The 12922-nt window shown below is 40.3% G+C and overlaps 1 protein-coding gene across 1 annotated transcript in view; it reads right to left on the bottom strand.

The window, feature by feature from the left end:
- LOC140228929 (A disintegrin and metalloproteinase with thrombospondin motifs 3-like) overlaps positions 1-12922 on the bottom strand; it is a 48945-nt gene that overhangs the window by 35343 nt on the left and 680 nt on the right. Inside the window, exons 2-3 of the mRNA XM_072309195.1 lie at positions 12792-12831; positions 11578-12014 (exon numbers count right to left, since the gene is read on the bottom strand). Of these exons, the coding sequence (XP_072165296.1) occupies positions 11578-12014; positions 12792-12831 (477 nt within the window). The remainder of the gene's footprint in view (positions 1-11577; positions 12015-12791; positions 12832-12922) is intronic.

Genomic DNA, 12922 nt, shown 5'->3' with positions numbered 1-12922 from the left:
GCCCTCTATTGTCAACTTTGGTCTCTTATTGCACTTGGAAAGTTCAGCGAATTGATTCGCGAGTACATACTGGGAACAACCAGGAAGACCACCTACCTGGAACAACAGAGGATTTAGAAAGTTAATCTTGAATAGTAGAAATCTGCCGTCCCTATTGAAAAGTAATTCACACGCTGCATAAATCCAATTAATTCACACATAATCATAATCTACCTGATTTGTTGTTAATACTCTGCTGATATTAGTTGTATTGTTTTGGGGGACTTTTCTTCTCTAATATTGCTTCAAGTCATGGCGTTATCAAACTACATTTATTTGAAACTATATAGATGTGGATGTGAATACATTTTTGTGTAGTGGTTGCTAATTCACGAGTACAGTGAGTAAACATCAACAGAACATACAAATATAAATGACTGTCATTAAAATAAAAAAAAAAGAAGAAATTGCTAGGCAAGATGCTTGCATTCAAAGGGTACTTCGAAAAAAAAAAAGGTCCCCATCTTCCCAAGACAATGACGTCATCTGCGAACGACGTAACGTTCGTTCTCGGCTATTCAGCTTTTCTTTTGATGACTGTGCAGGAGGGAGTACTGGAGGGTAATCACATTGTTTCACATCTTCCCAAACAAATTGGGTTTCTATTCTATGAAAGTATCGACTTGGTTACCTTCCCTAGACGGCTACTTCAAAGCCCCAGTACTACACAATATTAATTCCCGATGTTTGGGCTTGGAAAACACTTTCGCTGACGACGTGTGTATCGTTGTTGCTGTTTTATCATCTCATGTTATTTGATGTAGTTAGCTATATAACTAATTCTAGCTACTTCTGTTATACATGTATACGAATCCACGTCTAAACTGAGGTCTTCGACTGAGGTCGATTTTTTTTAATATATTATCATTCATTTGTTTGGATTTGGGGCATATCAAAACACAATATAGTCCCCAGACTGAGCTGTTATACCTATCGAATGATTTTGCAGACACAGTTCAAATAAATAGTGAAGGAAGAACTTGTTAAGAAGTTAACTCGAGGAGAAAGGAAGTAGGCCTATTGCAAAAAGAACATGAAAAAGTAGTTGTGAAGTTTCAAGTCATTTATCCCTTTAAAGTGAAAAAAACAACAACACACACGTTGGTACAATAATGTGGGCATTAACAAGTTAATTATCTTCTTCGATTAATTTTTAACTCAAAGCAGCCATCCCATTCCAATTAAACATCACATTACGCTTCGTAAAGACACACAGGATATAAGAGATACATTTTTTCACACTGAAAAGGTTGATGATCGGTGCCGATGGGAGGGTATGTCCGCTACCCAATTAGCATCCCCCTGATTACGATCTGATCCCGCTTTCCCATCAACATCCAAGCGCAGTGATAAATTCGACACGACAGCTCGAGACGTGTTCATTTTCTTCTCTCTGAGGGAGAATGACGAGATGCTATCTGCCCGGAGCCGATATGACTTGGCCGAAGATGGGGCAGAGGCATAGGCGCCGGAAGTGGGGGGGGGGGGGGGGGGGGCAGGGGGGGGGCGGCCGCCCCCCCAATCCAAAAAGTGGGGGGGCAAAACGCATTTTTGCCCCCCCAAAAAGCCCCCTCCCAAAAAAAAAAAGAATAAATAAACAAATGAATAAAAATAGATAAAATAAGAAAGATATGTATATAAATGAATAAACGCGAAAAAAACATAGCTACAAACGGCAATTTTTGGACTGTAAAATGTCAAAATTTCCAAGCTCGCTCGCTCCGCTCGCTCGCATTCAATCGCTATGCCATTCTCCTGATGTTGCTGCCAGTAATTGCCAGCAGTTGCGCCTGGGCCGCCCCCCCCCCCCCTTAATTTCCAAAGCGAAAAAACAAATATAGCTACAAACGGCAGTTTAGGGACTGTAAAATGTCAAAATTAATCGTCAAATTTATTCGTTATGCCATTTTCCTAACGTTGCAGCCAGTAAATGCCAGCAGTTGAGGCCGGTGCGCCTCCCCCTTAATTTCCAAAGCGAAAAACATAGCTACAACGGCAGTTTTTGGACTGTAGAATGTCAAAATTTTCAAGCTCGCTCGCTTCGCTTGCTCGCATTGAATCATTATGCCATTCTCATAATGTTGCTGCCAGTAATTGCCGGCAGTTGCGCCCGATGCGCCCCCATTAATTTCCAAAGCGAAAGATATAGCTACAAACGCCAGTTTTGGGACTGTAGAATGTCAAAATTTTCAAGCTCGCTCGCATTGAATGGTTATGCCATTCTCATAATGTTGCTGCCAGTAATTGCCAGCAGTTGCGCCCGATGCGCCCCCATTAATTTCTAAAGCGAAAGTTATAGCTACAAACGCCAATTTTGGGACTGTAGAATGTCAAAATTTTCAAGCTCGCTCGCTTCGCTCGCTCGCATTGAATGGTTATGCCATTCTCCTAATGTTGCCGCCAGTAATTGCCAACAGTTGCGCCCGATACCCCCCCCCCCTTAATTTCCAAAGCGAAAGATATAGCTACAAACGGCAGTTTTTGGACTGTAAAATGTCAAAATTTTCAAGCTCTCTCGCTCCGCTCGCTCGCATTTTATTGTTATGCAATTCTCCTGATGTTGCTGACAGTATATAAGTTGTGGTTTCACACCGTCATTCCATAATCCATGTAAGGAAAACTTACAATGTTCCTCAATGACTGCGTTGTTGAATGTATCACATTCTGTAATGTACTGTAGTCCCATTATTGCGCACGCACACACGCACAAGCATACACACCGTCAAAATTACTTTTCCACAAGGTGCCCACCCCCAATGTTTCGACCCATCGTACGCCACTTTATATGCATACACACACACACACACACACACACACACACACATATATATATATATATATATAGATGTGTGTGTGTGTGTGTGTGTATGTGTATATTGTGTAACATATGTATGGTCTATAGTGAGCCCCCTCCAATATTTGCCCCCCCAATCCAAAACTGCTTCCGGCGCGCCTGGGCAGAGGTCAACATCTTCGAACCATCTCCGAACCTAGTCTTGGGCCATCGACTGTAATACTTACAAGCGAAGCGAGCGCTCGTCTCGGAAAGACTAACTGCTTAGGATGTGCGTGAGTAAAACATCAAAGTAGACCGACATTATCGTACTCGCTAGGCAACCAAGTCTCAATCTCACCCCTTGAACACTAGTATGATAGGCCTATATCATTGTAAATACATTCTACCATTTCCGAAGTTCATAGGATTTAACACTATTGAAATATCCATCAGGAAAATCAAAAGCTACCTTTGATGACAGGGCGTTCTCGTATGCTGCACCAAAATTATGGAATAATCTTCATCTGTTTGCGAGGCAAGCAACTACAGTTAATGAGTTCCAGACCAGGTTAAAAACTCGTCTTTTGAACAATGCATTCTATGTTTGAATTATGTGTGTTGCAATTAGTACTTTGTAATGCGCAGTTGTGTAGCATAATAATACGTCATTATAGTAACTGCGCAATGTAAATGTCTTTTATTATTTTCATTATTATTATCATTGACTTCTAATGCAGTCTTAATAGTGGTGATGACAGCGTTGAAGAAATGACTTCTATTATGATCAGCTATGTTTCCTTCCAATCACATCCGTCCTATTTTATGATTACATTGAAAGAAAAATGGTTTGAATAACTGTCGTAAATCTGACCAGCAATATCTCATATCATTTCGATGAAGGGTTATCACAGGTAATCTCTCTATTGAAAGGATTCTTCCTCTCAACTCAACGAAATATTCGTAATCAGAATAGGACCTTCATGCTTTCAGTGGAGGACGTTTATATTGACAAGCTAGTCCGCCGGGGATAAATCTGATTCAGGTTTGTTTATGAAATCTATTCGTCATCCTTCTATATTGGACTGGTATCATTTCTTCCGTCCGTGTGTTTTGCGAACACAATTGGTGACTGACAAGTTACGTAGGCAAGGTCTGTGCACAAGTCCTTTGATGTCTCACTTTGAACTTCTCTCTGAAATTGACAGTTTAATTTGCCTTTTATTCAGTCATTAATGAATTAGGCTTGTCACATTTCAGTACATTTAAAAGAAAGTCCTTGAATTTCACCCGAGGGGTCTGTACTTCAGAAGGAGACAGAAAAGTGTCGCACTAACTTGTCTAAACAATAGACCTGAATGCTCAGGTCCGCCTACTAATGTACTATAATTGGGCGTATAAATCGTCATCGAGCTGTGAGCCGTCACACTCACTAGATGATAAAGAAGAGCGGTGCTTTTGAAGTCTCTTGATTCAAAATGTGCCGTGAAACCAAACTAGAATGAGAAAGGGTTCTTGTTCTGGCACAAAAAGACACGAGTGTCTCCTTGTTCCACGGGTGATTTCGCTTGACAACCGTTCATCCATCCAATGAAGTCAACACTCGCGTAAAATATACTGAGATTTACGACAGGTCCATATTACCGATGAACTTCTGACCCGCCTTGCTTCGCTCCAGCTCTGTACAAACTGACAAAGCTTATAATCATGATCAGTGAACTTTCCTGATGGTTGTCGTCCTACGATGCTAGTGGAGGGAACTGATCAACTCTACACATGTATGTATGTACTTTACAGAAAGATCGGTGTACTTGACTTAAAAGGTGCACCCCTACATGCGTTCAAGGGTCAGACCAGGACCGTTCAAACCCCTGCAGTCTGTCTAATACGATTCGACAAAACGTGGCTGAAAATAACTTGCATTGTGCACCTGCTTAAAACTGTGCGTCCTCGAGTGACAAGAAAGACAAGCACGTACAAACCAACAATGCATTTGACCCTGTCACAGACCCTGGAAATCGGAGGATAATTCTCGAGTGTAGCATAACCACAAAGAACATGATACATCACTACGAAGAACTTTGTGGAAGCTTAATCCCTCTGATCGTCAATATCATCACGAACACCTGGTTGAGGTGGTGTGACTTTCAATCTGATGTAATGACAAATCTGCGTCATCTATGACATCATATTCAACTTCAAATTTTTCATGTGCTTCTAATATTGACCAAATTTCTGCAAAACTGAAATAAGAATGCATTTTCTTGTTTTGGTTTTAAAAAAATAAGGTGATGAAACCCAGAAAAATCACTGATTTTTTTTTTTGTTTTTTTTTTGTTTTTTTTGTTTTTTTTTGTTCAAGAAAATTTCACCGTAAAATGCCAGGAAGGTAGCTGCCGCTGGGCAATTGCAAAATGCCTGGAGCAGCAGGTTCCCTTGTACTTGCCTGACATGAACATTCATCCCATAATTACTCGACGTTGCGAAGTCATTTCGACACACACAATGCAGAGTATGAACAAATATTGGCTACCTATTCTCACGCCACCAATGATGGTTATATAATGAAATTCGAGCCACTGAAACTTGTGAAAACAAACAAAAAAACAAACAAACAAACAAACTTAAGAGGCTGTTAGCAAGTGAACAACGTTACCACAAATGCCCGCTGCTCTACAACTCATGTCATAACGTGTTTTTTTTTTCTCCATCACTGAATATCAAACTTTCGGGGATCAGTCTCATTATTTCTCCCCTAACACCTCTTTACGTCCCGTTGTGACCGTCGCTAACCTTCACCTTTCAATAGCATGATTGACATAATGTTTGTGAACTCATCGGTGGGAAGTGACAAATTTCATCCGATTCGAATTACAGATTGCATTGGTCGTTTCCTTTCATTCAAAAAAAAAAAGCAAAAAAACGCATGGCGGAGAGCACCACGAGAGCCATGAAAAGAGGAGACATGTGACAAGGTTTGTAGTCAGATAAAATGAAGACCAAGAAGAAGAGGAAGATGAAGAAAAACTACAAGAAGAACAATAAGTGCAGGTTATACAAAAGCAGTATATCTATTACTGTATAGTTCACAGGAATCGATTCATCATAAAAGCTTACAATGAAAAGATCCATTATACAGTTGACCAATCCTAGGAAGCAAAACAGATTTGTGCTCAAAATGAAATAGTGATGAATGTAATGCCAGTAGTTGTGATGAAAATTCAAAGCAAACATGATATTCCGTGCGATTCTCAATGTTGATTACCGCAAGCTACGGTTGGCGCAAAGCCTATATTATGGAAAGTGGGTTCGGATGTCTGTCTTCCCTATGTCTTCCTCATGAGGATGGATAAACCTGACCGTTCAGACGTTACCATGACAACGCAAATCTCCATCCGAGTTCACTCCCTCGTTGAACAGCGAGACACCGACTCTTAACATGCAGATCCTCGCACGCAATCCATCATGGGGCAAAATAACTGTCGCTGCATGAACAAAAATATAAATAATGGAGATTGATCTGTCTAAAGGGTCAACGGTCAGAAACCAGAGATAACCCGTGCCTGTTGGACCATCAGTCATGTTAGTAATAGGGAATTATTGAAGGTGAGAGGAATGACCTATCAACTCTAAAGGTTAGCTGGCAACACAGCTCTCAGGGCAAGGAAATTTGGCTCCATATATCCAGGGAGGTGGTCTCTTCCCAACTCCCTGATATCACTACCCTTCTGGTAAACCCAAATTTGAATCCTATTGAACAGTCCACTTCTAAGGAAAGTCCGCTCCATCTTCAAGTGGACTTAATAGAAAAGAGTGAAACCGCACTAGCAGAATGTTCAAATTTCTGCCGATATCGGAAAAAGACAAACGCTATGAAATGTTTTAATTGTTACTATTACCCCCCTCCCCCGAAATGACTTTTGTAACGCTGTGTGCAAAGACATAGGGCCTAATGGATTTTTCACATAAATCACATTACTGTTTATGTTCTTCAGCTGTATGCTAGTTTCTCTCTTTCCACCGAACTGTTCGAACAATTATTTTAAACATCCCCAACAGCATTACATTCTCCCCTGCATAAAACTTGGTGACTTTTAGGTTTTACCATTGCATCTCCGTAGTCAGTGTGATGGGAAGTTGCAGATAACAGTACAAAATTGTATTCTCTTTCTATCTGGTTCTCGCTCTCCTCTGTTTGTGAGATTCCGAACTCTGTTCACTGCCTGCAGGTTGTCGTCCAAAGTCACGACCCCAGCACCGTATGTCGTCATTCAAATATTTGTGACGTCGCAATGGACAGGTTGGGCCGCTGGGACCCATCCACCCATTTAAGAGGGAAAAAATACAGAACTGGAGTACCCAAAGAACATGACCAAGTTTATCAAAATAGCTCGAAGACAGAAACTGACAACGGGCAAAGAGATTGAAGCTCAAACATTCCTAATTCTCTTATCAGGTTACCGCCTATCTCTCTACTCGGATTACTCGTGATGACAAGTTTAGAGTGTAAAATGTCTGGAACCATAACATTTGACAGAGGGATGCAGACAAGCTGTAAACTACATTAAGTTAAAATTTCAGTAAATTGGATGGTTTCAATTACGAGTAGGTGAGAAAAAAACGATAAGAAGAAAGAACATGTTCCTGGAAAAGAACTTCCGGGTTTACATAATTTGCGCTCAAGAATGTGCGAACTTGGCTGGTAGCAGAGTGTGTTGTTTGATCCCATAACCCTGTAACGATCAACAGAAGTGATAAGATCATGAATATGATATCAAACATTGCTATCTGATGATGTGTGCTACTAACATTCTGTAAGTTCTTCTTCTTGAGAACTTTTCGCCATCACTGGCCGGGTCTTAGCTGAGGATTACCTAAAACAAACCAGCATCTCTCTCCGGCTGTCAGTCAGAACTCTCATCAAAATTCTCGGGGGAATCTCGGCGGGGGAAAAAGAGAGCAAGATGTCTGGAGACATGCATAAATATTGAGATCCGACTTATGTTTTGACGTCTGAGTTTAAGTTCAAGTATTCAGATGTCTACACACAAACAAGTCGTAGCGACTCTTGCGGGCGACTGTCCAAATGGCTCTTGTATATACTACAAGAAAATTCCACTCTATGTTTCTCGTTGATTGAGATCAACATTATAACTTCAAACACACAGTTGAAATGAAATCGAAATTAAAAAACAGACTCGGGCATTAAACTTTAAATTGGCCCCACTAACTTTCACAGAGATGTGCGCATCAAACAATTATACTACATGTACTTTCATTATATTTTTATTTGTTCGTTTGTTCGCTCCTTATTTTACGTTTTCCTTTCTTTTTTTTTGGGGGGGGGGGGAGGGTGGGAGTGAGTACCTTGGAAACTATATACGAGTATACCTCGTATGGATTCCTCATTACGATATCATTACCACATCAGAATAATATGAAGCAAAGAAATATCGGGAGTATTCGTGTGCCAGCCAGTGGGAAACTTACGGTACGATGACGTCATGAACTCATCCAAACTAAATGTCATTTATTTGCAGTTCATTACAGAACATCACAGAGTTAGGTCGCCAGGGCCCTGTTTTATGAAGAGGTATAATTGATTATATAGTTCATAGTTGATTTTTATCATAAGTCTATGGCAGCCTGTGTGGTAAGGAAATTTATAATCGATTATATCTTTTGATAAAATGGGGCCCAGGTATACCTGCCCAGAATGTGATTTCATGGTGTGTCTTATGGTACCGCAAGAACACCCAGGTGTTCCACTGACTGCATCTTCAATAAGCAGAACGTAAAAAAAAGGGGGGAACTGTGATCCAATTCCGTTAATTTGACATCTGCAAATTAAAATGACAATTAAAATCAACGCTCCTTTGCGGGAGAGTTTGCTTTCTTCTCAATCTTGGATATTTCCAAACAGTGAAAACCTATCAGTTTATGCGCTCATAAAACCAATTATAAATATTGACAAACGACCGTTCTATTGGACTCTGTCAACCTATTCTAAACCCGAAACACTTCCGTGAAGCGATCATGCTCGACGAAACTAGACTTAACAAGAATGAAACATCCATAACAAAAAATATTGCAGCCCTGTGGGACTGCCATTAGCGGGAATGCACAAGTGAGACTGAATTCCATTCACTCTTTCCTCTCCATCCCCCTTTCTCACTCTTTCTATAGATTTTGTTTATAATAATCATTATCATATAACATCATAAAGAGGAGATAGAACAAAATCACATCTCTTACAAAAATGGATTATTATGAAACAATTTTTTTTTCAACATGTATTATGTTTGACTTTTGTTATACGCTTTGTGAGAAAATGATCTCCCACTTAGTGTTGACGTCGAAGAAGAGTCATGAAATATGAGTTTTCTAATTGAGGGTGATTGCCGAGAGTAAAAATATTAACTGTAAGGTCGGGCTTTCAAAACAGTGAGTAGATATTTTGGCATCCCCTGCGATGGGCAGTTCGCTCTGTTTCCGTGTCCTTATACACCATGGAATCCTTTTCTAATCATGAAATCGAAAATTAATCCGAAGTGAGTGATCAGTGATGTAATAAATCACTGCTGAACATGATGACTAAAATGATGATTTTATGCACTAGGGATTTTAAGGTTTCAATAATTGCTTCAGGAATCAAAACAAACCTGCATCTCTTATTTGACCAAAATAAATTGTCCTCTTTTTTTTTTCCATAAAAAAAGAGGAAAAATTTCCTGAACAAATCGAACAAGATTGCAATCCTCAAATATTGACCATGGGGTGCAGTCGTCACAATTAAGAAGTCGTTCTCATTTTCATTTTCTTACTGCAATACTCTTCCGATCATTTTCTTTCCTTATAATCCTTGGACCTATATACGAGTGAAAGAAAATGCTACAGAATTTCCTCTGTCCAGGACGGGGGCAAGGAGACCTCCCCCATCCGTCCGTCTGCTAGTGTCCACTATACATGACATGCAGGAGGCATCATGCTTGAAGGGCGGCAGGAAGCAAGGCAGTTCAGAATTTGGAGATGAGCGACAAATGGCTTCCTCAATATGATCTGAGCAGGAAATTGACAAATTCTTGCCCAAGATCAAAAATGGTTTTAAAAAAAGGGGGGGGGGGAGGAGAAAGTGATATTCCCGCTGGCATGTCGGCAGGTAATCAGGCCGACTTTAAAAGGGGAACGAGTTTAGAATTTCTCTAAGTTATGATAAAATTCTGTGAAATCTTATTGCAATTCCTTTAATGACACCAATGCTCCAGCATTAATAGAAACCACACGGTATTATTATATTTCATACTAAGAATGACAATATTTAGGAAGTGACTTATCATTGATATCGCACATATTTTCATGATTAGCACAATGTTTACTGCAGTAAAAGTAACTTGCCTTTCTTTCAGCATAATGACTATAACATTGCATCGGTTCTTGTCAATTAAGAAATAATAATTGATAACCAACAGGTTAAGTCACATATCTTTGACTCTGAGGACGGACCTGGAGAGATGAAGTTGATATCAATCATCAACATTGGTCAGATTCCCCTAACCACGTTTGACATCCACATCCGCTGACGAGAAGACAGCTCAACTGTACACCGGCTCTCACACAAACGCGCGCCACTCAAATTAAGAAATGGCTTCACCGTTGCGGGTGAAGGTTAAGGTCAAAGGATGTGTCGTCTGCCACGCTTCACTCAACCTATCGATTTTCCCCGTATCGTAATCGGAAGGCGGCGCATGATAGTGGATGCCATAATTCACCCTTGCTTCGTCGCCTCTAGCAAAACACCTTCCAGTCTATTCTTACACCATGTGTGGACAGATATTGACGCCTAGGTCGTGGAGAGTGTTATGTTGGCATGACCGTCAAGTTTACTACCACATCCTCCAAACTAAGCACACCAGCAGACATGATGTGAAGTTTTAGCAACATAACACAAGTTAGTTGATTTTTTTTTTAAATCTTGTTGTGGGTATTTGTGTGTGTCCGTGTTGGTTTTGACGCGTTTCCGTCTTCTTCTGAAACTCGATTTTGTGCCAGTAGATGGTTTTCACATGATCATTAAAGCAAGAACAATCTTTTTACTCAATTTAATATGTATCAGGTATGACATTATGCTTTCCAAATTATGCATTTAGAATGTGACACTGTCGTACTACTACGCGATAATTTAATATGATCTGCTATACGGTAAAAGTTAACAAAGGGGGAAACAAAAAACACCTTATGCCGCCTCAGCCATGTCCTCAACGACGATTCCACTCGATCACTCCATTTCGTTACAATGCATTGCTCGAACCAGTAAGGAACAACATGACCAAGTGCTGTGCAATCTTTTATGTGCTATATTTAAAAAGTGATCATACTATGTGACGGAACCTTGTCCGATGCACAATCACACATTGTTGCGAGATAAAACAATGGTCTCCAAGGGACGTTGTGCACCAGTGTGGCAGCAAGTTGACAAAAGTGTTCATTGTATACAAAAATGTGAGAGAAAAGGTGCCTTCACCATGATGGAATCATGATGATGAAACCGAAGAGAAATGCAGTCAGAGACGGATTCTATTAAAATTTTAAATCGACAGTAATGATGGTGTGAAAATCTCAGTAGCTTTCACGAATAATGTACTACATGAGCATCGCAATCTCCAACATTTTCAAACAGTCTGCATGTCAAGCGTGGCAATCAGCTACGAGTAAATTTCGAATAGAAGGTGATATCATGCATAAAACAAAACAAACAAAAAACTTACCAGTCCTTGACAGTTGCTAATGGCAACACGCGAGACTGTGGTGTTTGACACGACGCCTTTGTAAAAACAGTTAGTTCTGGGCGTGAAGGTTTCCACGCTGCCGTCGTCAAGGTAACGCTCCACTCGAAATCTAGGCGACACTAATCGGGTAAACCTCGATACATTCAGGACTAAATGAGCTCCGAATGCTTCCATCGAGAAGTGAAAAACGGGATCCGCCTCGTCAACACCGTCTCCCTCTTCGACGAATACATCGCTCTCATCGTTGACGTCGCGTCGTCTTCTCCGATGACGTTCTTCATCTCGTTTGATGCGGAGGTATTCCAGTCTATCCTCCTCTATTTCCGTGGAGAGGACATGGGTGAGAAATCCTCCGTCCGCCGTGGAACGATACGGCCGTATTAATCGATAATCATCTAGCTTTGAGAATAGATGTTCTGTGGAGGATTGGGAAAATGATTAGAAAAATGAATAGGTCGACATAGTATACTGTTATTTGGGGGTGATGTTCGTTATTCCGAATGTTCGTTAGTCCGAAATGAAACAAGGTTCGTTATTCCGAAGCCTTGTGAATCCGAAAAGGAAATGAGGGTCGTTATTCCGAAGGTTCATCAGTCCGAAAATGCAATAAGTTTCATTAGTCCGAAAACATAAAGACCTCCGGAATAACGAACCTTCGGGATAACGAACTCTATCCGTTAATTGTAGAATATAGATTGACTAGGTTGTTGGTGCACAGGATTACTATTTCAAATGTGTTATCGTTGACTTACGTATACGAACAAAATCACTTGATTCTCATATTACTGCTTTAAAGATTTAATTTCCCTTCAAAATACTGAGATACCTACATCACCACTGATTTATTTAATCAATGAAGCCATGTCGTCATCTCCATCATAAGCATAACATTTCTTACTCCGGAATTTCTCTACCTTTGGATTGGAACCGTGCAGAATTCTATTTACCCTTTCAAACTAGGAGGAATTTATGCGCTGTGTAAAATCCCTTTTCCATTCCCCTTTCGTCGTTTTCTAAATTCGTCAGTCCTTTTGATTTCCACAAGTGCTAAAAAAATCATACCATTTCCTCGGCATAATTCCAATGGAATGTAAGACAAAACAAATGTAAATGCAGTTTTCAACATCAGTTGTGCGAAAACTATAATGCGAATACAAAAATGCAGGATTAGCACAAGTGGTACATATACTTACCATGTTTAGGGTGCAGTCTACGATTTGAGTCGCCCTGTACCTGCAGGGGAAAAAAGTGAGAAAAGACTTCGCTGAAAATATGACCAACATAACAGTCATGACAAAAAAAAATAGGGTGTGTGGAGATCAAA

Source organism: Diadema setosum, chromosome 5, assembly GCF_964275005.1.
Source record: "Diadema setosum chromosome 5, eeDiaSeto1, whole genome shotgun sequence".
Classification (NCBI taxonomy): Eukaryota; Metazoa; Echinodermata; class Echinoidea; order Diadematoida; family Diadematidae; genus Diadema; species Diadema setosum.
The sequence above is the reverse complement of the archived record's forward strand: the minus strand, read 5'-3'. Positions and strand labels throughout refer to the sequence as shown.